This window comes from Neolamprologus brichardi, chromosome 20, assembly GCF_056152115.1.
Source record: "Neolamprologus brichardi isolate AB-2024 chromosome 20, ASM5615211v1, whole genome shotgun sequence".
NCBI lineage: Eukaryota > Metazoa > Chordata > Actinopteri > Cichliformes > Cichlidae > Neolamprologus > Neolamprologus brichardi.
This window is the reverse complement of record NC_142123.1, coordinates 2,298,406-2,325,144: the sequence shown is the minus strand read 5'-3', so window position 1 is coordinate 2,325,144 and position 26,739 is coordinate 2,298,406. Positions and strand designations below refer to the sequence as shown.

General features: G+C 43.1%; 2 protein-coding genes across 8 annotated transcripts in view; one reads left to right on the top strand and one right to left on the bottom strand.

The window, feature by feature from the left end:
- fmnl3 (formin-like 3) overlaps positions 1-2,133 on the top strand; it is a 35,571-nt gene extending 33,438 nt beyond the window's left edge. For 3 of the 6 annotated variants that reach the window (XM_006785648.3, XM_006785649.3, XM_035905707.2), the window contains exon 26: positions 708-2,133. Coding sequence is in view for 1 of the 6 variants with exons in the window: in XM_006785647.3 (XP_006785710.2) it covers positions 708-772 (65 nt within the window). In the remaining 5 variants the exon portion in view is untranslated. The remainder of the gene's footprint in view (positions 1-707) is intronic. The other 3 variants (XM_006785647.3, XM_006785646.3, XR_015717033.1) reach the window with 2 other exon arrangements.
- Positions 2,134-3,327: 1,194 nt separating this feature from the next.
- LOC102784886 (low-density lipoprotein receptor-related protein 1-like) overlaps positions 3,328-26,739 on the bottom strand; it is an 83,757-nt gene continuing 60,345 nt past the window's right edge. Inside the window, exons 42-90 of one of the 2 annotated variants that reach the window (XM_087833923.1) lie at positions 26,003-26,192; positions 25,626-25,830; positions 25,351-25,543; positions 24,210-24,335; positions 23,990-24,118; positions 23,746-23,865; positions 23,419-23,532; positions 23,117-23,266; positions 22,893-23,015; positions 22,595-22,711; positions 22,354-22,482; positions 22,146-22,274; positions 21,894-22,034; positions 21,559-21,746; positions 19,513-19,696; positions 19,334-19,419; positions 19,121-19,240; positions 18,781-18,968; positions 18,438-18,643; positions 16,359-16,547; positions 15,974-16,122; positions 15,649-15,742; positions 15,363-15,479; positions 14,474-14,593; positions 14,253-14,375; positions 14,035-14,160; positions 13,840-13,956; positions 13,154-13,260; positions 12,926-13,058; positions 12,665-12,787; positions 12,433-12,555; positions 12,206-12,340; positions 11,964-12,101; positions 11,725-11,844; positions 11,372-11,619; positions 11,107-11,285; positions 9,805-9,911; positions 9,596-9,715; positions 9,319-9,495; positions 9,040-9,180; positions 8,780-8,953; positions 7,830-7,991; positions 7,561-7,732; positions 7,201-7,302; positions 7,029-7,096; positions 6,844-6,937; positions 6,678-6,716; positions 5,888-6,032; positions 3,328-4,161 (exon numbers count right to left, since the gene is read on the bottom strand). In XM_087833923.1, coding sequence (XP_087690049.1) covers positions 4,024-4,161; positions 5,888-6,032; positions 6,678-6,716; positions 6,844-6,937; positions 7,029-7,096; positions 7,201-7,302; positions 7,561-7,732; positions 7,830-7,991; positions 8,780-8,953; positions 9,040-9,180; positions 9,319-9,495; positions 9,596-9,715; positions 9,805-9,911; positions 11,107-11,285; positions 11,372-11,619; positions 11,725-11,844; positions 11,964-12,101; positions 12,206-12,340; positions 12,433-12,555; positions 12,665-12,787; positions 12,926-13,058; positions 13,154-13,260; positions 13,840-13,956; positions 14,035-14,160; positions 14,253-14,375; positions 14,474-14,593; positions 15,363-15,479; positions 15,649-15,742; positions 15,974-16,122; positions 16,359-16,547; positions 18,438-18,643; positions 18,781-18,968; positions 19,121-19,240; positions 19,334-19,419; positions 19,513-19,696; positions 21,559-21,746; positions 21,894-22,034; positions 22,146-22,274; positions 22,354-22,482; positions 22,595-22,711; positions 22,893-23,015; positions 23,117-23,266; positions 23,419-23,532; positions 23,746-23,865; positions 23,990-24,118; positions 24,210-24,335; positions 25,351-25,543; positions 25,626-25,830; positions 26,003-26,192 — 6,818 coding nt within the window. In that variant the 3' untranslated portion in view covers positions 3,328-4,023. The remainder of the gene's footprint in view (positions 4,162-5,887; positions 6,033-6,677; positions 6,717-6,843; positions 6,938-7,028; positions 7,097-7,200; positions 7,303-7,560; positions 7,733-7,829; positions 7,992-8,779; positions 8,954-9,039; positions 9,181-9,318; positions 9,496-9,595; positions 9,716-9,804; positions 9,912-11,106; positions 11,286-11,371; positions 11,620-11,724; positions 11,845-11,963; positions 12,102-12,205; positions 12,341-12,432; positions 12,556-12,664; positions 12,788-12,925; positions 13,059-13,153; positions 13,261-13,839; positions 13,957-14,034; positions 14,161-14,252; positions 14,376-14,473; positions 14,594-15,362; positions 15,480-15,648; positions 15,743-15,973; positions 16,123-16,358; positions 16,548-18,437; positions 18,644-18,780; positions 18,969-19,120; positions 19,241-19,333; positions 19,420-19,512; positions 19,697-21,558; positions 21,747-21,893; positions 22,035-22,145; positions 22,275-22,353; positions 22,483-22,594; positions 22,712-22,892; positions 23,016-23,116; positions 23,267-23,418; positions 23,533-23,745; positions 23,866-23,989; positions 24,119-24,209; positions 24,336-25,350; positions 25,544-25,625; positions 25,831-26,002; positions 26,193-26,739) is intronic. The other variant, XM_087833922.1, reaches the window with a different exon arrangement.

Genomic DNA, 26,739 nt, shown 5'->3' with positions numbered 1-26,739 from the left:
AAACGTACACGAACACAGTCTGTATCCACTCTGTTTCCTCTGTGACAGCCATCCTGTTTGGTAATCTGCAAACTCAAGAGCTTGTTGACCACTGTATCGTAACCCCAGTGGTTACTTTGTAACGTCCTCATTGTTTAGTGTTACTGATTCGCCAAAATCACCGTCTCAAAGCCTTGAATTTCTCCGTTTTGAAGCACAACTTCTAGCAGTTGAAATACAAGGCTATGGGAATGTGGCACATTTGCTAATTTTGTAGCTCTAATGGACAATTTCAGCTTTAACCCAAAGTTTTAACTGCACAAGTGTTTCCAGATTTTCTGGATTTGAAAATTATAACAATAAACACTCAGTTGTCAGTTTATTAGGGAGCTCAAACTAATGCAGACTAACAACAGTCCTGCAAATAAAGGCTACTTTTCATAGTTTCATCTTCATTGTAAAAAAGAGGAAATGTGGTTTGTTGTTGTTTGGGTTTTTTTTTTTTTTTTTTAGCTTAACCTCATTTACAGAAATGAGGTGGAACAATGATATAAATTAGGTGTACCTAATAAAGTGAGAACTGAGTGTACATCCTCTGCTCTTCTTGCTTAAAAACACTCTTTTAAGAAATTGAGATGTCAACAGAAGCAAATGTCCAGATTGACCTCTCGGTCGTCTAACATGTGTGTCCCCCTGTCTCTCACCCCCCTCTCCATGCCTACTCACAGATCTCCGAAACCAGCCTTTCCTGCGAGCGGACGCGTTGATCCGGAGCGGTTGGAAGAGACCCTAAACCACTTATTCGTCACTTATAGTCCCCTCCCTATTGTAACCCTTCCCTTTGTCCCAGTGGCGCATCTCAACCCTGAGGCTGCAGATCACAAAGACTGAAAAGCGAGGACAGGACAAAGCCCTTGTTTTAGCCCGGTAATTTATTTATTTATGGATGCCCTTTTACAACCACTTTAAATGAGCAGGCATGATTACAGAAGCACAACGCGCTGCTGCTCCTTTGTCACCGCGAGCAGAAGGCTTTCCCTGCTCCTTTGGGAGGATGACCGGAGCACAGGTGAGGCCATCTGAGGACTGGAGGAGGAATTGTGCTGTCACTAACAAGTGCCTGCTAGCATGTGGATCTTAATGTGGACATTCCTAAAACCATTAATATCTGAAGATTACACAGTCATAGCAGGATTTAAACTGGGAGGCAGCCAGGATAAATCGCCAACTCTTCTGCTGCTGCTGGGACGTCTGCCTTTAAGACACCTGCAAAAGCCTCCAAATAACAGAGGAGGTGCGATGTCATAACAGACATTCGTGGACTGTTTCGCAGCCTTCGAAACGCTTTCAATCAGACTTAATATTGTTTATTTTGATTGTATCTGGGAGCAAAGACCATCACTGTACTGGTTCTTCTTGTCAAGCTAGACAAACCAAATTACCAAAGTTTGACGTTCTGCTTAAGAAGTGCCTTTTTTGTGTAAACAGTGTTATTTCTCATCAGTCAGCCATAATTTGTTTATTTTACGTCTTTCATTTGGTAAAGATTGTATTTTTTACCGCCTTGTAATATAACATTAGCCTTATAATCCTGACAACAATATGCAAGTTGAAGGCACAAGAAAAGCTTAAAGGTAGGTTAGTTCCTTTTTACCTCTAGTACATCAGAACAGCTGACACGAGAGTTTTGGGCCTCGACCAAGTGGTTAAAAACAGAATATTACGTGCCTTGACAACACTTCCTGTCACACCGTGCGTGAGTTAGGAGGTGACAGACGCATGAAGGAGACTCCAGGTGGACTACTGTTTAAAAGGCACACTTGCTGTTTGGTTAGCCTGCTCTACATGTATTAACAGATGAAGGATGAAGTGCATTTAAAGCTTCTTTTTCTTATCCGTTTTAATACAGATTATTCCTCCTAACAGCTTTAGAGACTTGCATGACATTGGCACAAAGGGAGCAATACATCGTAACACTACTTAAATTTGGCTCAAGATTGTATAAAACACTATTCTTGTGTGTATTGAAATCAAAAGAAACATACTTCTTTTTTTTTTAAGAAAAAGCTATTCTTGGGATTGTCTGTTGACTGAAAGACAACACTTCCTGTTTAATAAATATGATGATTTATGTAACAAGACCAAAGACTTTCATTACAATTCAGAAGCCTTTCCAGATTAAGCGACATCCAAACAAGCGCTTTCTACATGTTTGCGTTTTATTTCTTCATTCTTTAATGAGAAGTGAGGCTATTTTCTAATGTGCTGAAGTATGAAGTAGACTGCTTTTCCTCTCCATCTTTCCAAATGACAGACACGGCCATCGTACATTTCTACTATAAAAATCCATTTAATTCCTTATATCAAAAAGAAATCGAATTATAACAAAACAATCAGAACCACAAACGTGGGTTTTTGCCAGTTAAAGAAATTCTCCAAATGAAATATGATTGTTCCAACTTACACGGCGATTTAACAGAGCAGGATGTTGAAAGCAAATAAACAAGAAATTTAAAGAAAACGTGATGAATACTGTTAACATTTGAGGACTAAAGCCAGAGTTTCCTCTTGGTTAAGTGTGTCTGTGTGTGTGTGAGCACCATGCAGTGATATGGTAGGTACGGCTGACAAGCTGAGGTGATTAAAAGCAATACGGTGAGCGGTGAGACGTAGAGCCGCACTTCCCAGACTAAAAATCCAGGCTGACGAGACGGATGGTTAGCAGCAAAGCAAAGGAATGGAGAAAGGAATGCTTATCAGGAAGCCGATCAGTCTCCTTCCAGAGAATGCACTTAACAATAAGCATTAACCTAAATTACATGTCCATGTAATTACATACAGTGAAGGAAAGAAAAAAAAACCTCCCACAGAAGTACGTACCATCAGACGGTCTCCCTGGCCTTTCCTGAAAGTATGTTTACAATCAAAAGACGAGGAACAAAAGTCGAACGCAACCGTTCTCGGCTAATTACGGGTCGCAGCTTCTTTTTTAGAGGATGACCGGAAATTCACAGAAGCTCGTCTCTACTCCAGAAGAGTTTCAGAACAAAGCCCCAGCTCCTGTCCAGGGTGTCCTGCAGTAGGCTAAGCCAAGGCCACGGATATCATCCCAGGCTTTTTCATCCCGGAATGTGGACTTAATTACAATCATCTTCATCCAACGCACACTAACACACCGCCATGACTCATTCATCGGTGACACAAAGCATGTCAATTATACAATGACTTAAAAAAACAAAAGAAAAACATTAAAAAGTACAGACTGCTATTTGTTACTGATGTTTGTATTCCTGGGTATATTTTCAAGACACTTTGTTAATAGGTTCATATATATGGAAATATATATATATATATATAACTTTAGTCTGTGCAAGGAGGTAAAAGACAATCACTTGAATGTAGCTCTTTGCAACAACAGATCAGATGCCGAGTCTCTTGTGCATACACGTGCAGTTAAACGTCACCTCGCCTTTCCCTCTAAGACCTCCAGTAGCGAACATACATATACACAAAATGTGAACCAGCATCCAGGAAGCATTCGCGGTGAGCACTGACGCATCTCCTCTCTTTCATGAACAATGAAGACTTGGCAACATTTTCTAGGATGGAACAAAAGTGTTTTTTTTCTCTTTTCCCCTACACAATTTATACAAAAATAAAAAAATTAAAATTGTTCCACTGCCATTTGTATCTTTTACATTTGCACAGAGGTAGTGGCTATATGCGTGAGAAAGGTGTGTGTGTGTGAGAGAGAAAGTTGTGAGGAAGTGAGCAAAATGAAAAAGAACTGAATAAAATGTCTATAAAATGGTTTCTTTTCCGTCACCAGAGGATTTGTTTTCCTTTTTGTCAAAGAACAAAATATAATACTGCAATCACTTAAAAAAAGTAGTTCTTCATTTTATACATTTTATACAGTGTTCTCCTTTTTATGTTTGTTTTTTGTTGCTTTTCTTTTCAGTTGGTAAAGGCATAAAATGAGAGAGCTCGCTGGCTCTGGGTTGGGCGAGGCAGGGCAATGTTGAGTTCAGTCCGTGCCGAGGTCTATGCCAGGGGGTCGCTCATGTCCTCGTCGACCTGGGAGAGGAGCTCCTTCTTTTCATCAGTGCTCGCCAGAGAATTGCGGCTGTTGTGGGCACCCATGTACAGGGTGGCATACACTGGGTTCGTGAAGTTGGTGGGCTGCGGAGTGAAGAAAATGACTCGGTGACTCAGGCAAAAGAAATGAAACGATTTGGTATATTGTGAAAGAAGCAGTATTTTGCTTATTCAAATAGGCTCAGCTCGCATAAATACGAGATGTTTCCCAGCTCGGTGCTGAAACGCTGGCAGACAGTTGTGGTTTGTTATGTTTTCTGTGTTTGGTTATTTGTTTCTGACAAACCAGTAGGTGTATTTCCAGTGAAGAACTTCTTTTTAAGCACTCAGGACTTTATGGACAATTCCTCATTTGATGTTTTATGATTGTGGTGAAAAGTGTTTGAATATAGTGACCATGAGGGCTCCAGCACAAAAGCTTTATTCAGCTGCTCCCCTTATTCACAGTGGATTTCTGTTCCTGACACTCCCCAAGGGATTTTTGTCTCCAGCTGGGATTAAACTGGAGATTTTTTCACTTCTTAGGTGAATGTAAAAGAAAAGGTATTTATATAGTGCCTTCATACTGTGCTTTTATCTGCTGAGTACATTCACACACACAGAGGTAACTCAGGGTTCAGTATCTTGCCCGAGCATCGATCTGTATACAAACCGCTCGAGCCACAACGTGTAAACCATGAGACTCTGGAGCCACTCATCACAACTAAAGTATACGATTCACATAATTCTAACAATATTCATTCCAAAATTTATTACAGATGCCAGAAGTAAATATCATAACGACACCCACTGGTTTCCTTAGGCTACGTTCACACTGCAGGCGAAAGCGCATCAAATCAGATTTTTTTTGACCCTATGCGACAGTGTGAACGGCACAAATCCGATATTTTCAAATCCGATCTGGGTCACTTTCGTATGTGGTCCTGAATCCGATACATATCTGATGTTTTAGAAAGCTGCTGTTTGATGGTCATGTCGCATTAAATCCGTCTTTTACGTCACTGACACAAGACAGACGCCAATTATCAGCGCCGGAGAAGACATCGCGAACGCTTCCTGGCCATCAGGTGAAACTGCTGGGAAGACAACGTTGGAGAAACGTGAACATTTTATTTGTACTGTATAATCTGCAGCTATCCTTTGAAGCACCGCTCCTCTAAAACAGCAATAAGGATCATTATTAGGTTATTTACATTATTATGTAAATAACAAAATAACTTAAAGCAAAAATTGGGAAACGTGAAGTCCGAAGTCTTTATATTAAGGGCCATCAGTCAAACAATACTGTTGCTCTGGGTCTAAACAGAGCGCGTTGTGTGTGACGTCTTCTTTTGCGCATGCGGCCGCTTTGAGCGTTCACACTAGAGCGCGTTTGCTGTCGCATTTTATTTGTAGTGTGAACGAGCAGACAAAAAAAATCAGATTTGATCAAAAAATCGGAATTGAGCATCAAGACCTGCAGAGTGAACGTAGCCTTAGTCTTGCTTTAAAGCTTTTGCGTTTGGACTGTGGCGATCTCGATGGCAAACAACTGGATATAAATGTAGAAAAGTGATTCCAGATCAGTCAAGACAGAAAACGTTTTTCACTAGACGTCCAAAGGACAGGAATATATTGAGAAACCCAGCTACTTTCATTCAGTGTTCTTTAGATCACATAGAAGGGTCTATTTACTGTCTATAATGACTCCACAACCAAAACCAATTCATTAAAAAAAAAAACTCATAAATGTGGAAATATCTGCATGGTTAGCCACTACCAGGCATTTTCAGATATTTTCTAATGAAACTGCTTTTTTAAGCTTTGTTACCTTGTCTGGGTCTAAAGCAAAGTCGGAGTCCAGAAGTTCCCCAGCATCATCATCAGGATCTCCTTCATAGATCTTATAGGCAGGGTTGCCAATCTCAACATTCATGGCCCCGTTGGTCATTCGGTGGTGCTGGAAGCCCTTGGCACTGCAGAGAAACAGATCAACAATTATCTTAGAAGCAGATTCAGACCCTTGTTGTGCTAACCTCAGAAGAAAGCTAGAGTGACTAAAAGGTGTCTTATCATAAACCCATATCATAAATTCACTCAACACTGGCTATTGACAAGAACAAGACAACATGTATCAAAGGTTTTCAAATGAGCTTTTGTGTCAAAAGGCCATTTGATCAAACCTATCGAATATACTGCAGCATGTCCATCGCGGAGAATGCTGGATTAGATTGCAAATATTCGGCTGTTTGCAAGCATATAAACATTTTTCATAGATGCACAGTTATACATTTTACTCTGCAAGCACATTGCCTGAGCCTAATATTTACAAATGTAAACAGGGAAAGGCATGGAGGACAATGGGAGGACGTCAAAAGTTCAACTACTCGTGCATCACCAGAGCTATTCCAGAGCGAGTAGGCCCCCTGTGTTGTTGGGTGGGAAACCCCATGGAAGCCAAACAGAAGATGGCAAGCGAGGACAATGGAAAGATTTTGGCACTGAACCACAGAATGGACAAAAGGACGGACAAAAGCATAGCAAAGGCAGTTTGACTGTATTTTAGGGAGAGGAGAGGAATTGGGGGTCAACAGGTGAATTATGTAACCCTATCAAGTTACCGCGAGCACTGAGAACGAGATTTGCCCGGGCATAGAGACCTGGGAGACAGGGAAATAGATGGTTATCAAAAGGTAAGAGAGAAAGAAAGACCAGAACGGTGAGGACCAGATGACAAATGGAGTTTGAATTTTTTAAAGATGAAAAAGCGTCCAAACGAGTACTCACCCACGCATTCTCTGCTTGTACCACAAGATGGCACCAACCACCAGCAGTGCCAGCAACAGCAGCAGCAGCACTGGGACGATGATTGACGCAGTACCTGTGAGTGAACAAATAACGATAAGCAAATAGGACCAAAGTGCATGTTCTATGAACAAACTTTGATTTTTTTCAGGGAGTGGCTGACTTACTACCACTAGTATGAGACTCTATAGGAGCTGTGATATCACATCTGTATCCCCTCCATCCAACAGCACACCTGGGTATAGAGGTGGATATGTGGGTAAGTGTGCTAAGCAGACATTAAAACAATAAAATATTATTAAGTATATATATGCCTGTTAATGTCTACTGGGATCTTACGTGCACTGTGGCAGCAGTGTGCGATTGTCTACTGAACACTGTCCATGTGCGCAGTAGTTTGAACAGGTGTAGCAGCTGGGTTGGATCTGACCATTTGGACAGCTTCAAACATGCAGGAAAAAAATATTAAAGCAGATCCTAATGCAGCAGAATAATAATAATAACAATAATAATAATGATTCCCACAATTTCAGAATGGTATATTCCATGCTGTGCACTGTTAGGAAGCACAACATCCACAGATTGCTGGGTGACCTTGGGTGAAGAATATTCTGGCAGTTCAAAATAAAAGCCAGCAAATATTTACAAATCCAAGTCGAATCGATGTGGCACAGTAACCACGTCCCACACGATACTCACCTGCAGGAAACCTCCCCTGAGGCTGACGTCAAACATTTGCCCGTTCCGCAGAATTGACATTTGTCCAGCTCACACTGGTGCCCGACGTACTTGGTGGGACACAGGCAAAGTTTGGTGCCGTTGGAGGTCTGTAAGCAGGTTCCACCGTTCTCGCAGAAGCCTTCACATTTACCTTAACACGGACAAGAGGGTCACATACTGTTGATGCAAAATACCCTGCTTAGCAATCTATTAAAGAAACAGAAACATCCTCAGGTGCTTTTACTTACTGTACTGACACTGGTCTCCCAGGTACTCTGGCAGGCAACTGCAGGTTGGCTGGTTGCCTCTACTGACCAAGCACGTGCCTCCATTCAGGCAGCTGTCCTGACAAGTGTGGCGATTGCAGTTCGGCCCTGTGAAGCCTTTAGGACATCTGCAAGTTGGCAACCCTAGAATACACAATTAAAATATATAAATGTTGAATAAAACGGAGATTTTAAGTATTACATTTCATTTAACATTTGACAAACACACAACCAAAACTGCTGACTCAGTTCCTTCTCAGGTTTCTTAAACTAGAAATTCCACTGGTTTGCACACATGATAGAACCAACGAAGTGCCCATGAGACAAAGGTTTGGAAATATGTGGAATTCCCCTGCTTCGTGCCTTCTGCTGCAGCCTGTAACTGCTATCACTAATGAGTACTCAAGAATCCTCTCACAGACATCAAAAGAGTGGATTTTTTTTAATGATTTAAACAATTCTTGGAATAGGGGCGAAAAAAAAAGCTTCTTTCCTGTGATCAAAAGCCTTGGCACGTCAAATTCAACCTGATTAGCGCAGTAACATTTGCTAATCAGCAGTAAACTCAGGGTACAGCTCAGGCTGATGATCGTCAGCCAAATTTTTTTTTTTAGCCTGAAGAAGGATAATGTCAAAGGATTGTGTTATTAAGGTCTAGAAGAAACTTTATGGCAAGCACTTCAATAGTCTGGCCAAGAAAAAGCGGCTCTGGATTTCCAAAGGAGAGTTTCTCCTCTGGGTATGAGTATCTCAACAAAACCTGTTGAGATACTTTGTCCTGAATAACACAAATCAGACAGACCAACATTACCATCTCCGGAGCCATCATTGCCTTAGACTTTGGCGTCTTTACCACACAGTATAAAAATGCCTTGAGGCGACCATTGTTGTGCTTTGGTGCCGTGTGATAAACCTTGAATTGAATCTCTCACCGGCATGAGAAGCAGTGCAGGTGCCTCCGTTCTTACAGTAGTCCCTGCATTGGTTGATTTCACATCTCTCGCCTATGTAGCTGGGCTGGCAGCGACACTTTGCCACCTGACGGTCGTTGAAGAAGCAGCTCCCACCGTTCTGACACTGGATATCGCACAGAACTGAGGGCGGGGCTGTGAAAGGACACGGCACATTGAATTTAGTGTGTACATGTTAAGCTTGCTAGAAGGGAAGCCGCTTGTTTATGGAGTGTACATACAGAACGGTGACTGGGTGGGGTTTGGTCTCTCCGCACAGGTGCCGTTGTCTGCAACGTAGTTGTTAGGGCAGGTGCACACCGGCCCACTGGGGCTGAGGAGACACAGCCACTCACACTTCTTTCTGTCACACGGGTTAGTCACTGGTGCAGAGAGAAACATGACCGGTGAGAAAATCCAACAAGTGTGCATCAAAATAAGGTGTGTGGTGTCCGTTTTACATTAAGACTGAAGCAGACTATGTGTGAAGAAAAATCCTAATCAATGTGTTTGATACTCACTCTCTGGCTGCTTGTAACGGTGATACAGGACTATGTCTGTAGCATGGTTGATGCCTGTAGTGAGATTCTCCATAGGGCCTTTACCGAACTTGTTGACCCGGAAGACAAAGTTGTTAATATATGTGACCCCGTAAATGTAGTCCTCAAAGATATCTATGCTGAATGGATGGAGCAAATCTAGAGGGGAAAGAAGTGCAAAATACATACGGGTGGGCAAGTGTTAATGTCACATTAGCAAGCTTGCATGTAGTCTGGAAAGTTGCAGAATAAACTCAACTGTTTTTGATCCCGGAGACAGCAACGACAGGGTCAGAGCCATCCAGACGGACACTGCCGATGACTGATAGTTTAGCATCTGCCCAGTAAAGACGCTCATTGAAGTAGTCCACAGCTAAGCCTGCAGAGGCACAATTAGAGAGTCTTAATGTGGATGAATAATTATGCGTATCTGGATTCAAATAAATTCAGTCTCGGAGCAGTACGTACCTGTCGGCCACTGGATGTTCTCCTGGACGAGTGTTTGTCTTAGAGTACCGTCCATGGCAGCCGTCTCAATTTTAGGGTGGTTGCCCCAGTCTGCCCAGTACATGGTACTAATAAAAAATCCAGAGTCAGAACCAGAGATGGGCAGTAACACGTTACTGTAATCCGATTACTTTTTTCAAGTGACGAGTAAAGTAAGGGATTACTATTGGAAAAACGATAATTAGATTACCGTTACTTTCCCGTAGGAACGCTGCGTTACTGCGTTACTAAAACCGTGATTTTTTGCGAGAATGTCTCATGACAGTGACGTAAGCGAGTGCGACGTTCGTGACAACAGCTGTGTGCAGATCAACAATGGATCATATATCGAGTGTGGAGAGAGTATGAGCGTGCAGCGTTTAAAGCGTGGAAGTACTGACCTTACTTTGAGTTTGATTCCATAAAAAGTGACAAAAACATTAGTGTCCGTTGTGCATGGGAAGAAAACTTCTTTTTACAGAGAAAAACCCCTAAACTTCCAAACAAGCACCGAGTAGCTACGACGTAATGGGAAACTCACAGAGAAACTCGCGTATCCTACCACTGACCGCTGCGGCACACCTGCACCAGGGTAAACCTCCGCCTACGCTACTCCTGCTTTACAGGTGAAAATAGAGCAACAGGACCGCTGGTCTTTGACTTTATTTATTTTCTGCTGTGTTTTACTTGCATCTATTTGAAAGACTGAGTGTAAACACACAAAAAAAAAATATTTTATGTGCTGGAATGTGCAGAAAATAGGTTTAAATATTAAACTAATTTCTTCCAGTCAGAGAATGTTGCAGATAATTAAATTTTTGCTTGATGCATAAAGTTAAAAGATTAAAACTAATAAAACAAGTTTTAAAAAGAGACTTTTCCATTTGATTACATTTTGTATGATGGATTATGCAGAAAAAGTAGAATTGGGCTGAAAGATCTATCGCTTTATCACCTATTCAGGTTGTAAATCGTGTTTTTAAAAAGTAACTAAGTAACTAAGTAATTAATTACTTTTGAAAATAAGTAATCAGTAAAGTAATGGGATTACTTTTTTTGGGAAGTAATCAGTAATTAGTTACTGATTACTTTAAAAAGTAACTAAGTAACTAAGTAATTAATTACTTTTGAAAATAAGTAATCAGTAAAGTAATGGGATTACTTTTTTGGGGAAGTAATCAGTAATTAGTTACTGATTACTTTTTTCAAGTAACTTGACCAACACTGGTCAGAACACATATGTGCAAAATATAAGACAACAGAAAACAAGAATGATCCATTTACCCTCTCTGTGGATTCACTACAATGGCGTAAGGCTCGTCTATCATGCCGTAGATGAGGGTCTTGGAATGCTGGCCGGACAACTGAGCCACTTCAATTACATCTCGGCCGGAGTCAGTCCAGTACAGGTTACCAGCCACCCAGTCCACAGCAATACCACGGGGCATCTTCAGGTCTTTGATCTGGATAAAAGCACAAAGTTGAGGTGTTTGAATGATGGCGTGTATATTGGTGCTCTAGAGATTTTGCATTATTTGACCGGCATTACCTGCAGGTTGTTGATGCTAGAAGATGACGATGAGGATGATCCTGGAAGCTCGTAGGAGGAGATGCGCCCCGTGTGCCAGTTGGTCCAGAAGATGCGGTTGGTCTTGACGTGCAGGTCCATCGCATCGATGCGCACACTGGCATCGCCCTGGAAGGTCTGCTCATAGCGCCAGTTGGGCATGCCGGGGTCGAGGCTTCGGATTTCATTGTCGTCAGCGATGTATAGAATCTGCCGACTGCTGTTCATGTCTGGAAGGAGAGAGAGAGAAAACGTTGCAGTGACGCTCACCTTGAAGTGAACAATTATTACAAGACTTGAGGGAGAAAAATTAATAAAATAAGCAGCGCATTTACTGTCAGCTTTGCAGGTGTCGTTTATCCTGGTGAAGTACTTGTGGCAGCTGCATTTGTAGGAGCCTTTGGTGTTATTGCAGATGTGGGAACAGACTCCAAACTGCAGACACTCGTTCTTATCTTAAAAATATGAGACCCAAAAGAAAAAGAAAGTCACATGAAATGTAAAAATATTGCGCCGCTCTTAGCCTCTACATTGAGGGTTAAGAGCTGTCATGATGCACTTTGTGCGTGCGTACCTCCGCAGGTGTGGTGTCCTATCTTTTGGAAGCCTGGTTTGCAGGAGCAGAAGGAGTCTGTGCCATTGGTGACACAGTGCGCCTCATCTCCATCACCACACTGAGTTGTGTTACTCCGACAGTCGTTTAGCTTTGTGTCTATAGGACAAAAAACACAAGGGAAAGATAAGCCTGTGGATTTAAAGGGTAAAACTTCCAGACCTTAGGTCCATGGTCAGTTATGCAGGTGAGTGAAGATCTACCCGTTTTGCAGTTGATCTCATCAGAGCCATAGTCTTCGCAATCATTAAAGAAGTTACAGCGCATATTGGAGCTGATGCATCTGCCATTGGAGCACAAGAACTCGTCTTTCTCACACGTGGGAACAGTTGGAGCCTCTGTTGACAAAAACGCAGACATAAGTCAGCATCTCCTCAGTCAAAGATGAGGAAGTAGGAGATTTTATAACCAGAACAACTTCCTAACTCACGGCAGTTCAGTTCATCGCTGTTGTCTCCACAATTATTAACGCCGTCACACCTCCTTGACACTTGCAGACACACACGGTCGTTTTGGCAGCGGAACACTCTTGTCGGCGGACACTGGAACTTCCCTAAGAGATGAACGGAAAGAGATGGGAAGAGGAAAGACAAATAGGTGAGAAGGAAAAAAATGCAATAGGAATTCAACATGATTTTGATCAGCAAGACGGCAAAACTCACTGCATTCTTCGGGTTTCTCATCAGAGTTGTCCCCACAGTCGTCCTCTCCGTCACACTTCCAGGCGAGGGGCTTGCACAGAGTGTTGTTACACTGGAACTCATCCAGAGGGCAGTGACGGCCAGCTGCAGGAAGTAACGGATTTTTACTACCGGTGTGTGCTCGTGTAAAACCTGATACAAGCTCATTTGTTGGGAGTCAGCTTTAAGGCATCTGGGATCTACTTTTCTCTTAAAATGACACGCCCACAGAAATATGCGTACCAGCACTGCCACAGTTTTCCTCATCGCTTCCGTCCATGCAGTCCGGATCAGCATCGCACCGCCAGCGGATCGGAATACAGTGTCCATTCTTACATGAGAACTGGTCCTGGTCACACTTCAGATCACAGCCGTGCTAAAGAAACATCACAGTCCATCGTAAACACAGACATAACAGGAAGTGCAAAAAGGATTTTTTTTTCTTTTCCAAACAATTTCAACAGATCCAACCTCGTCAGATCCGTCCGCACAGTCGTGGTCTCCATCGCACTTCCACCTTCCAGCGATGCAACGGCCGTTGGTGCAGGCAAACTCGCTTTCTGAACACTGGCGAGGCACTACAGAGGAACACAAGGCTTGTGTCACTGACAACATGAGCACAGTTGCGGCAAGCTACGGCCGCTTTACCCTTCAGCACAAGACAAAGAGTGTAACAATTACATGAGGATGACTATAGACACTAAAGTGAGAGAGTGAAAGGAGCTGTTTTATTACAATTTAACTGGTTTTATAACTGTTGTTTTTCTGTGGTTATATTTGGTGCGATAGCCAATTAGCACTGACGATGAAGTCTGTGCAGAGCTCAGCTTGCAGACTCTCACAGGTCAGAGGGACGGTAGATGAAGACACTATTTAATAACAGATACAGAGAGGTGCTCAAAATGGGAGTGGTTCTCTTATGGAGATGAAGCAACTTACCTCTGGCTCATGCCAACAGGACAGTATGAAATGAAACAAATAATCAGATGAGAAATGGGCAATGAATTAGCACCAAACAAACGCTGTAGCAGTTAAGAGTTAAAAAGGTGCAAAGTGACTGTTACCAGTGAAACAGACACGGGCATGAGTGTAAATGGCAGTGGACAAGGTCAAATGACATATGGAGGGACTGTTTCCGAGCTCAGAGTGATACTTACTGCAGTTGTCTTCATCAGAGTTGTCCCCGCAGTCATTGTCATAGTCGCACTGCCAGCGGCCCGGCACACAGCGGTTGTTCTTACATCTGAACTGGTATGGCTCACACGTCCTCTCCGCTGTCCAACACGCAAAATTATTATTGCCAATGAAATCAAAAACAGATTTTTACTTAAAAAAGAAAACACAATATTTACCACACTCCTCTTTCGGTTCATCTGACGCATCGCCGCAGTCATCCTCGCCGTCACACTTCCAGCGAGCGGGAATGCAGCGGCCAGAGTCTTTGCATCGGAACTCGTCCACACCACAGGTCATCTGGGCTGCAAAGGGAAACATATGTGGGGCAGTTACACTTAAAGCTAATTAGGATGACTCAGAATAAACAGCATGCAGAGTAAAGTGCGAGTCGTACTGCAGTTGGCGGGCTCGTCTGATCCGTCCACACAATCGTTGTCACGGTCGCACACCCAGACACGAGGTATGCAGCGTTTGGTGATGGCACACTGGAACTGGGTGGGCGCACATGTGACTTCAGCTGTGGGGTGGAGATGGGGGGGAATAACAGGTTTGCAGTAAGTGTGAAGTAAAAGAGAGAAGAAGGGGAAAAACCCCTGAAAACGTAGGTATACTCACGGCAGTCCTTCTCATCCTCGCCTTCTCCACAGTTGACCTGGCCGTTACAGCGGAAGATGCCTGGAATGCAGCGGCTGGGGTGGGAACATTTGAACTGGCTGGGCAGGCAAACATGAATGTCTGCGGTGAGATAAGAAAGATTAAAAATGGATGAGCAGATAACATTAAAGTAATTTTTCCAGTTTATTTGCTGTTAAATTCTGAAGGTTAGTTCCTCGTGTGGCTTTCTTTATTTTTGACTGAGTTCACATGTGCCTCGTGTGTATAAAGTGTGAGTCTTTGTCAAATCATCACATGATCTCGACTCCCTCATGTTCCAGACTTTCTCTTGTTCTCTCCTTTTGTTGATTTTGTCAGAGTTTTAGACTCCTGCTGCTCCACGTTTATCAAAAGTTCTTGTTTTTCCTGTCAGTCCCTGTTCTGTCTTATACTGGGTCCTCTTGTGAAATCTTCAAATAAAACAGTGACAATTTCTGTACATAAATGAACATCCATCCATCCATTTGCTTCCGCTTCTCCTTTTCAGGGTCGCGGGGGGCGCTGGAGCCTATCCCAGCTGTCATAGGGCGAGAGGCGGGGTATACCCTGGACAGGTCGCCAGTCTGTTGCAGGGCCAACACACAGAGACAGACAACCATTCGCACTGACATTCACACCTAGTGGCAATTTGGATTATCCAATTAACCTATCCCCACAAGCTGCATGTCTTTGGACGGTGGGAGGAAGCCAGAGTACCCGGAGAGAACCCACGCAAACACGGGGAGAACATGCAAACTCCACACAGAAAGACCCCGGCCTGATGTTGGAATTGAACTCAGGACCTTCTTGCTGTGCAGCAACAGTGCTAACCACCATGCTGCCCATATATTACAAAAAAACAGGCACATACCACAGTTGGCCTCGTCTGAATTGTCCTGGCAGTCGTTGTCTCCATCACAGATGTATGCAGGGTTGGTGCAGATGCCTGTGCCACACTGAAACTGCCCTGGTCTGCAATTGAATTCGGCTGTCGTGGAAGAAGAAGACGACGTCACACGGTGTTTCAAGATCATACCGACAAACATTTCACTGTTGAATTGTGGGCTGAGGTAAGATCAAAAGGTATAGCATGCACAAAGCGTGCTAGATGACTGTCGTACTCCATCACGTCCTAATTATCTTCTTCAAACACTTACGGCAGTTGTCTGGCTCGTCTGAACGATCTCCACAGTCGTCTTCTGTGTCACATTTCCACCAGAAAGGAATGCATTTGTCATTCTTGCACACAAACTGCAACAGGAAGAGAAGTGAATCAAAGTGATGATAGGGCATTATATCAGGGCTTCACTGGCTCATTTGTCGTTGACAAAAGCGTAAGCTAGGTATTGTGTCACCGGGCAGCCAGCCAACTGTCAATAAGCAATGACCAGGCATGAGGAGTTTATCAAATAGGCCACAGCGGGGAACTCAGATATAGTTATCAATGGGCCATTTTTCCATTAATGATGTTTACATCATCACCTGGCTGGCTGTGCAGTTGGACATGCAAGTGCGCTGATCGTTTGCCAGATAGAAGTTGGTGGGACAGGCACACTTATAACCTCCACCAGGAGAAAGGAGGCAGAGATTACTGCAGCCACCGTTGTTTATCTGGCACGGGTGGTTGAGCACTGGAAAAGATAAAAAGAGGGAAAATATTTCACCACATGGTTCACTTATTTTTTTCCACCCCAACCCTTAGGCTTTAGATCTGAATGGGAATATATTTGAATATACTGAAAATAAGTTATTACACCACAGACAGAAACTACATCAATACTGAAATGTTACTTAACAGCAGTAAATACCAACAGTTTGCGCACTAAGACTGTAAACTTGTTCAAAAGACCACATTTACTCCTCCTACCCGGAGGTTGGCGGTAAGGATGGTAAATGTGGATGTCCATGGGTCGGTGCAGGGTGCTGATCAGGGTCGTCTTGTTGGTACCCAGAGTCTTATGAGCTCTGTTGATGGACTTTGTTTCCCAGTCGGTCCAGTAGATGTATTCTTCAAACAGTGTCATGGCAAATATGTGAGGGATGTCTTGGCTGAGAACTGTGAGGATACACGAGAATAAACAAATCGCAAATCTATATTTGAAGACAAATCATTCTGGATGTTTCCTACTGCAGCCTTCAGGAGGCTGATTGGAGGAAATGCCTTAAAACAACATAATACAGTCACCAAATAAATATGTGAATGTTATGTATCTCAAATATACATGTGAATATGTCAACATATTCAGGATTTGAAGCTCTTGCTGCTCCCGTGTTGCTGTTTTGCAAAGAGAAACCTTTGATAAAATCCTGCACTGTTAATGGCAAACTGAGGCAGGGTGGGGCGCGGACATGCACCATATCTCTGTGTTATATAATAGGTTCTACACCTCATTAGGTTTTGCACTATTAACCACTTTTCCTGCTCTTGTATAATACGTTTTATGCTCACTCTCAGTGTTTGTGTGTTATGGAAGCACACCAGGGCAATGCATCACACGCTGACAAATTTGCAAATGCTGTGTGTGGCACAAGTTCAAAATACCTCGACAGCAAGCGACAGTAGCTTCAGCGCTGACATTAAAGAATAATGCACCTTAAATGACTGACGTTGTGATGTAACAGCGGTTTTTATAGCATCAAGTTGAGCTGAGGTATTGGTCAGATTAACATTAATTGCCCTTTGATCCATTCTTATCTCAATTCAAACAGTCTTGTTGCACAAAGACACACAGAGGCACACTGGTGTTTTATGGCATATGTGTGTCCTGGGTTGGGTGAATAATAATTTATAGGATGCATTAAATCTAGAACACTGAGCCGAAAGAAGTCAGTGACATTTTATGATGACTTCTCAATGCCAAAAAGCTTCAATTCATCTTGTTAAATCAACAAGATGCACAACACTCTGCTGGAAGTCTATTCTGTAAGTTGTAAACTATCCCATAATTTAATGCATATGCCTAAACAAAGAAAAAAGGATTCTATCCCTATGCTTTCTATAAGTTTTCAGCACAACTTATAAAATGTGGGAAGTATCAATGCAGATGACCAATGCACTCCAGAATTCCTGCATGCTAAGCCGCTTAACAATTCCAGCTATTGTAGTACATGTACTAAACAACTGAGCACTATGCAGATATCGCACGCGCTCAGAGGCCTCGCCTACCAGAACAATCTGTCCTATTCACAGTTTGTGTCTTCTGGACTTGAGTTGCAGGACTCCAGAATAGCAGACAGCCATGCAACCTGCCTGCTCATGCCTGGTGTCTCTCAAATGTGTGTGTGTGTGTGTGTGTGTGTGTGTGTGTGTACGGAAGAAAGTCACTCAGATTTCAACACCATGTGAACCTGCAAAATTTACTCACAGGAAAACCTAACCCCTCTTTAATCACCACTATGGTCTTGTCATGTTTTCCTGTTAAATGAGTTATGATCTATAAACCACTTAAAGCTCCTCAGCTCCCTGACACATTTATCTAAAAGATTAAATCCATTCATGGACAGAAACGTTGACACTTAATAGCACGCTGCTGCCTTTTACTGAGAAGTTTTACATAATTAGTCTTTGACAAAAAAAGTCACTAAAGACGAGAGTATTTTGACTCTCACATGCTGTACTTTCCAAAAGTCTTGAAACAACCCGTATTTCTTTGAGGGAAAACTGGAAATAAGTGCTGTGATTTATTGAAACATGCAAACACCCCTGGAAACATAGTGCATGAGTCAAAAATTGAGTTTGTATATTTACTTTCAAGACAACTCTGAAAAATTACAAGAAGCAAAGTACAAAGAAATGACGAGTGGGTTCAGACTGTGTAATAATGCACAGCCGGTGTTTCTTCAGACAACAATCAAAAACAAACAATTGAAATCTCATAACTTTAGAAGATATGGCACCACCAGTCGAAAAGTTTAAAAAAGTGAATGTGTTTACTGGTCTGTTTACCTGTGTGTCTGTTCCTGCCATCCAGGCTGGCAAACTCAATGTAGTCCTCCCTGGCATCAGCCCAGTAGATACGGTCATTGATGAAGTCTAGGGTTAATCCATTGGGCCAGGTGATCTTATCCTCTATGATGACACTTCTGTTAGTGCCATCCATCCCAATTCTCCCAATGTGAGGGCTGTCACCCCAGTCAGACCAGTAAAGATAACTAAGATTGGAGAGAGACAATCTTGAAATTACAGTTGTACATTCAAATCTAAATCAACTTAAATGAAAAATAATTATACATTTAAGTGATATAAACAGTGAGTGTAGCTGGTGATGATCTGCAGTGTAACTTCTCACCCATAGCGTACATCCAAAGCCACTGCACGAGGTTCCCTCAGGCCACTGTTGACCAGCACCGTTCGGTAAGCCCCGTTAAGTTTTGACACCTCAATGGTGTCTCGGCCTTTGTCGCACCAGTACAAGTTTCCACCGACCCAGTCTACCGCCAAGCCATCAGGATTACTCAGAGAGGTTCGGTGCAAAACCTGCCAGGTTTATCAATCGATAAGTAAGATGATGATGATGCAGTTCCCAATCAGAGACTCACGGGTTCGCTGCATCAATAATCCAGCATTCCACGATAAATATTGCTCGACTATTAAATCAAAACGAAAGGATTTCAGATGTTCTCGCTCACCTCCATGCTGCTGCCGTTCATATGCATGCGTCGAATCATGCTGCCCTGAGTGGTCACATCTGTCCAGTAGATCATCTGCTCTGCATAGTGGAAGTCCAGTGCTACTGCATTATTAAGACCCTGAGGGGGAAAAAAGGAAGGAGCAATATTAAAAATTAATCTAGAGAAGACAAACACTGAATGTTTCTTTAAACGGTCATCTGTGTGTCTTACCTGCTTTATAAGAGTGTAGTTGGTGCCATCCAGGTTCAGTTTTCTCAGGTAGTACCGATTGGCAAAGATCAAGTAGGGCTCCTCATCTACACGCATATATCACATAGAAAACATACTTTACTGCTTTAGGAGTGCATTTGCTGTGAAGACGCACTGAAACTCACGTATGTGTGCCTTACCCGATGTGGACTTGCAAACAGTGGGGTCATTGGGGCTGAGCTCAAAGCCGTCGACGCAGAGACAGTGGAAGCTGCCGTGTGTGTTGATGCAGCGTTGGGAACAGGGGTAGGTGGTTGTGCACTCATCTATATCCACACATGTCTTCCCATCACGCTTCAGCTGGAAACCAGGATGACACCTGCACTGAAGGTGCCAAAAGCACAGGAGATGTGTCAAAATCTCACAGCCTACGGATCTGGCCGCTTCTCACATTTAGCCTGGACAGGTTACAAAGGCGTGCCACTGTGTCTCAATCAGCTCTCAATCGGCCACAGACGCGTGCGCTTTACCTTTCACCAAAAGCTTTATTTCTGCTCACGTTCTGAAAACGAAATCCAGCTGCTGCTGTCAAAAGTGCTGCGTAGATAGCTGCAAATCTTATTTGCAAAGTCGTCTTCCAACAGAGTACGGGGAAAAGGATAAGCTGACATCTAATATGTGTTTAAAATAAATATGCCATGAACATCATCGCAGCATAAGGAACGGTTAGAACACGTTAGGGCTGCCACAAACGATTATTTTGATAGTTGACTAGTCACCAATTATTTTTGCGATTAGTCGACTAATCAGATCATCATCCATTGAACATAAAACATACAGCTTATTGCACCAGCATGCATCTGCTCTTATATAACTATCATTAGCTTACAGCTTTAAGTGTTTAAGGTATGTGCTAACTAAAAATAAAGACAAGATGATAGTTTATTAAATTTTAATGAAGTTTGCAGATTGTTTCAGCTGTCTGCTTGACTTTATTCAGCTGTGTAAAAACTATAACTTTAATCTCAGTCAAACCGATTTACTCAGGAACAAATAAAATACTGAAAAAAGCCAAACAATAACATTTTTAAGTTATCTAAGTGACTTATATATCATGTTTAACCTGAGTAGCGAAAGACAGCGGTGGGTTTGAAAACGATTTGCCTGGAGTCCGGTGTTCTCACGGCTCTAGTGAGCCTTGCCCCCAGCTAGCTATCGAGCTAGTGGGTAACAGACGTCTCCGAAAACGTCGGAGCGCTTTTGAAAATATGTGGTGTCTTGATAAACTGAGCAGATGTTTAAAGTTTACACAGCTACATTCCCGCCTGAAAATATGTTAAACGTTTATTTTGTGACCCAGAAAGAATAATAAGAGTAACTTTAAAAACTAACCAGCTGCCGCCATTGTTGAAAACGGAGCTGGGCTGCGCTATGAATTCTGGGACACAGTTTCTTCTTCTTCGGAGTTTAACGGCAGCTGTCATCCTTGTACATGCAGTGCTGCCATCTTCTGTTTCAGTCCGTTATTACACTCTTAAATCCTACTACTTATTCCTGCGTCTTTTGGGATCTTACAAAGCTTCAAACGACGCGTAGACTATTAAATTAGTCGTCGACGATTTTGATAGTCGACGTAATCGTGACTAGTCGACTAATCGTGGCAGCCCTAGAACACGTATTCATTACTAGTCGGAATCGTTGTAACTGTCACTTCCAATAAACACATCTATGTTTCGAAAGAACACACACAAATTCTGCTCTGCCATCCAGAATACACACAGAAGAAGCCACATTTGTGAAAAAGTCTGATGGCAAAGTTTCAATATATACAATTAAGTTTTGTGCAATCATAATTAGTCAGTTTGCAATACTTCTGAAATCCCGACCAGAGCAAAATGGATTCTTGACGTGAACAAAATCGTATCATTTTCAAATGAAGCTCTGACCACAACCTCGCCACCTCAGACACAGGAGTTCACGCAGAGTTCAACCTGTTCCAGGACTGGCCTCCTACTTTCAAGGACGAGGCAAAACATGTTTTCGTCTCGCATAACTGCGTGCCTGAAGTGAGTGGATCCCAACCTTTTAAAATCAGCTCCTCGTTGACTCATTGTTACTGGCATATACATTGTTTTTCCTGTGTTGACTCCATGAATTTTAGTAAAACTTTTTGGCCCAATGAAGCCTGCGCAATAATTTCATTAGTCATGATATTTGTTTTTGACATGAAACAATGAATTAGTTACCTTGAAGCCGATCTTGAGGTCATCACAGAGCTGCGTGCAGCCGCTCAGCTTGCTGTTGAGACACTCGTTGATAAAGCAGTTGAGTTCATCGGAGCCATCGCCACAGTCGTCGTTGCGGTCGCACAGCAGTGTCTCATTCAAGCATTTTTTATTGTGGCACATGAAAGCTGAGTCATTGCACGTCCTCTCTGAAATCATAGACAAATAGCAGCTTATATCAGGGCGTGAAGCGGGATGTGGCTAAGTCTTTATCAGGAGGAAATGTAACATATGATTCACACCTTATTATGCTGGCAGAGAAATAAAAGATGTAGCGAAAGAGAGGACATAAATACCAGAGTCTGTGCAGCGAGGGTTCTTGGGAGCTTCGTCGGAACGATCCTGACAGTCGAACTCTCCGTCGCACTCCCACTTTTTCTGGTTAAGGCAGCGGCCATTGGCGCAGCGGAACTCGTCGGGACCGCACGGCGGGTATTCTACATCAAAACGCATTTGTTATTAATCTCAATTTCAGTTGGCGGTTGAGCAAAAAAACAACATTCATTTTCAAGCGAAAGGCTCAATAAGCTTCCAGATTGAACGCTCACCACATTCGAGGGATTCGTCCGACTTATCGACACAATCAAAGTCGTGATCGCACACAAAGTGCTTGGGGATACACTGCCTGTTCTGGCACATGAACTCGTTTTCAGGATCACACGTGTTGTTGGTGTACACTGGAAGCAGATGGAAACATTTGTTTTTAATGCACGGGGAACTGCATCGCTTCTCTGCACTTTTTCTTGTGTCACTCACTGCAGCCGGCCTTCACACTCTCATCCGCTCCATCAGGACAGTCATTGTCTCCATCGCACTTCCAGCGCTGCGGCACACACATATGGGAGCCTGGACACTGGAAAGCCTCGGGACTGCAGGTTTTGGATTCTGTAACGACATCGTGTAAAAGTCATACACGGGCAGGACGTCAGGAATTGTCACGGAGTTTAAGGTCTCCTTTAAATGTGAGAAGAGAAGTAGCGAGCAAAATGTCGCGTACTGCATTTCTGGTCCTCATCAGAACCATCGCCGCAGTCGTCGGAGCCGTCACACACCCAGTGGCTGGAAATGCAGCGATGGTTCCCGCATTCAAACTGGGTGGATGTACAAAACTTGTCTGCAAGAGAGGGTGGGGAGCATTTTACAGTCATTATTACAGTTAAGCTGTGTTTTTCCATCTGCAGTGGGAAGCCCAAAGAAAAACAGTCTGGCTTTCTTTTCGTTTTCTTTTTGCTATGATTTGTGTGTTTTCAAGATAAAGATAAGGGTATTAGAGGACAACTTCGCAGAAGACTGACCACAGTGTGTCTCATCAGCCCCGTTCTCACAGTCATTCTCTTTATCGCAGGTCCAACTCATAGGAATGCAGCGACCGCTGGGGCAAGCAAAGAAGTTGACTGGACATTTAAGCTTCCTCTTATCTGCAACACAACAGAGAAAAAAAGAAAACAAAACATAATCAAGAAGCTCTGGTAGGTTCAGAAAAGCTGAATGTCTTTTGGTAGTGAAAGATAACGCTAACCTGGACAGTTTCTTTCATCAGAAAAGTCCCCGCAGTCATTGTTGCCGTCACACACCCACGAGGGCAGATAACACAGAGTGGTTTTCTCACAGCTTTGGAAAGAGGCTCCTTTAACTCCGAGCCGGAAAAAACGGGAGCAATCGGTGGGTTCTGAGAAAAAACAAGAACAAGTTTCAGGAGCTGCCCTTTAAATTCTGCAAAATAAATCTTAGACCGTTTCACACGAATTGCACTGAAGTGTCAAGTCTATATTAATATACTGATTAAGAAGTGCACTTGTGAAAATTGCAGCAGCTACATACGGCAGTTCATTTCATCGCTTGCATCCTCGCAGTTGACCACCTGGTCGCAGCGGCTGTAGTTGGAGATGCAGCTTCCATCTTTGCACTGGAACTCTCCCGCTTTGCAAAGCGTCACTGCGAGCACATGCAGCAGTTTCACAAATGACAAATGGAAATAAACACATCCTCAAAACCACACGCAAACTCTCAGTTAAGCACATTTTATAATTTCCTTAAACATGCAGGCAGAACAGAGGTGTCGTGAAAAACGTCGACACTATTCAAACTATGAGAATGTTCAGACTGTTATCCTTTGTGCAGCTGCTACTTTGGAAACAAACCACTTACTGTTGCAGGGCAGTTCATCTGAATGATCACCACAGTCATCTGTGCCATCGCACCAGAAGTGGTGACCAATGCAGCGGCCGTTCATGCAGCGCCTGTAGCCTTTCTTACAGAGTCGATTGGCTGTGAAGGAAGACCAGCTGATTTAGCTCAGGCACAGAGGGTTTTTTTTTTTTTTTTTAACATCTCTTGCAGCAAATTATTCATTAAATTAAATTCACCACCTAACTTCTCTGTAAAAACTCACCACAATAGGACTGCTTCTCATCAGACTTGTCCTTGCAGTGGGCCATGCCGTCACAGGTCAGACTGTAGTTGATGCAATCACCATTCCCGCACTCAAAGCCATCGACACTTCCGCACGATACGTTCAGGGCTGGTGAGGGAGAAACGTTTGCATTCAGAAACATGTATCCATTCTGACGAAGACGGCGACGTTATGAAGTTTAATTCTTCCTCTTTCTTACGAGAACAGGTGTTGTCTTCGAGGAGTTGCCGGTCTCCGCGGCAGCTGCAGTTGACCCGGCCGTCGGACGTAGGCAGGCACAGGTCCTGGCAACCTCCGTTGTTTGTTCGGCAAGGAGAAAATTCACCTGAGGAATTTTTTGAGAAGCTCTTTAAGCTGCACGTCGAATGACTGACAAGCAGGCTGATATTAAATTTCTTGCAGTTATGAATAGGGATGCACCGATACCGATACTGGTATCGGGGCCGATACTGTAAAATGTGTGTGTACTCATACTCGTAAAAGTTAACCGATACCATGAACCGATACCAACTTATTTCATTAATCAGAGGGTGGCTTGTCATTTCTGTTGTAGTTTTTTAGATTGGCCACTAGGGGGCCAATTATTATTTTATTTATTATTTATTTAATAATAATTATTTTGTTTGTTTGTTTACAATATGGACACTCTGCAATAATTTAAAAGTTTATTTTATTCGCAAACCTAATTTGTATTTATTTTATTCCAAACAGAAGTGTTTATTTATTATTCTGAAAGCTCGAGACAGTGCCAATAGTTCAGTGATATTTTGTAAAATTACAATGTGGAGACTCTGCAATAATTTAACAGAAGAGCTTATTTTTCACTTGAAATTTTTTTGTGGTAATTTTTATTACGATTTTATTTTTTATCGACAGGGAATATAATAAAACCTGTCTTCCAATTAATTGTATTTGTGTGTGTGTGTGTGGAAGAAGTATCGTTTTTTGTACTCGGTATCGGCAAGTACTCAGATCCAAGTATCGGTATCGTATCGGTTTGGAAAAATTGGTATCGCTGCATCCCTAGTTATGAACATTTGCATGAACTCTCTAGCTTGGCAATATTTAAAAGCCTGTGGAAGTTGGGTTTTTATTATAGCTCTGTATACCTCCACTTACAGCTAAGTGTTAGCAGCCTGGCAACGTGTGCACATGCAGGTGTAATGCAGACAGTAAACATGACACCTGCCACAGTCAGACACTAAACAAACTACAGCCGACTTACATTCGTTTTGCTGTTATATAAACATAAACATAAATCAGATTACTGGGCAAATTAAAATGTTGACCTGATGGCAATGCCGGGGTAGGGGCCCAATCGCAGCACCGGTGATACTCACAGCTGTTGGTGTCATTAGCTACAGCAACGATGCCCATTGGTTGCTGAGGGATATCAGCACGCAGCACTTTCATGTCTCCTCCCGTGTACTTGTCAGCTCTGAGCACAGCCCTCCTCACCCAGTCAGTCCAGAAGATGTAATCTCCGTACACAGCGAGACCGAACGGATGGACCGGCTCGTTTTTCAGCAGCACCTGAGGCATAAAAAGCAGCAGGTGTAATCCCACAAACACGAGGCGCAACAACAAACAAACAAAAAGGAAAGCGCCGCCTTACGTAACGGTTGCTTCCATCGTATTCACAGCGTTCGATCTTGTCCAGCGTGGCGTCAGAGAAGTAGAGCTTCTCGGCGCGGTGATCTATGGCCAGGCCGTTGGGAGTTTTAATGTCGCTGCCGATGATCACGATCACGTTGGCTCCGTTCAAAGAGGCCCTCATAATGCTCGGAGACTGCTCGTTCCAGTTCGTCCAGAACATGAGACTACGGTGGGAACAAACAGGAAACAAGAGTTAAGAGCAGTGGAAGCTCCCGAAAGAAAGTTACACTTGACTGAGCCAAAAATAAATCCAGTGCTTAAGAGAAAAAGAATAATTGTATTGGAACTGGGCCCTGATTTAGTGCAGAGCAGCAAATTTCAATATTAACGACTCACTCTTGACACTCGTCCAACACAAAGGCTCGAGGGTGGTCTTCTCCAGACATGGTGACTACAGTGTTGCGGTTGTAGGCCACAGAACGGCTCTGGTCCACAGTGTGGCGAGTGATGGTGGACGTCGTATAACTGGTCCAGTAGAGTGTATCCCAGCCACGATGGTATGCCAGGCCCTCAACTGACCCAACATCTGTGATGGGGAATATAATATATGACTTTTCAGATTTTTTCGGGCCAACACTTTGAGAAGCAAAAGGCTTTAGATTACACTAAAATAATATCACCTCTTAGAGGCATCAGTGGGAGTTTTACAGAGAATTCAACACATCATAAATCACTGTCAGGGTGTTACCACGGAGCACCTATGAGACTAAAGAGAAAGTGGAGCTTTTAAGGTTTCCCCATGCACATGCATTATCTAATAAACTGTGACACATGGACGCAGATTGAGATCGAGGGGAAGCAGCGGCCAGTGAAACAGGGAACAGTAAAATGGAAGTGATGCCATACAGAACCGAGTGTGCGTCACAGCTGTTGTTCTTGGACAGACTTTAAAGAGTCTGTGTCATCGTGTCATTTTATGGCGAGCCGCCTGCACATACAAACAGCTTCATGTGGATACTCTCGTTCAAGCTCTGAACTCTTGTTCTGGGAAGAAAATTGCAACTGGGACAGGTTGAGTCACTTTAGGGATAAAGGCCAGGGTAAAGACAAAGCAGCTTCCCCCTGCATCGATT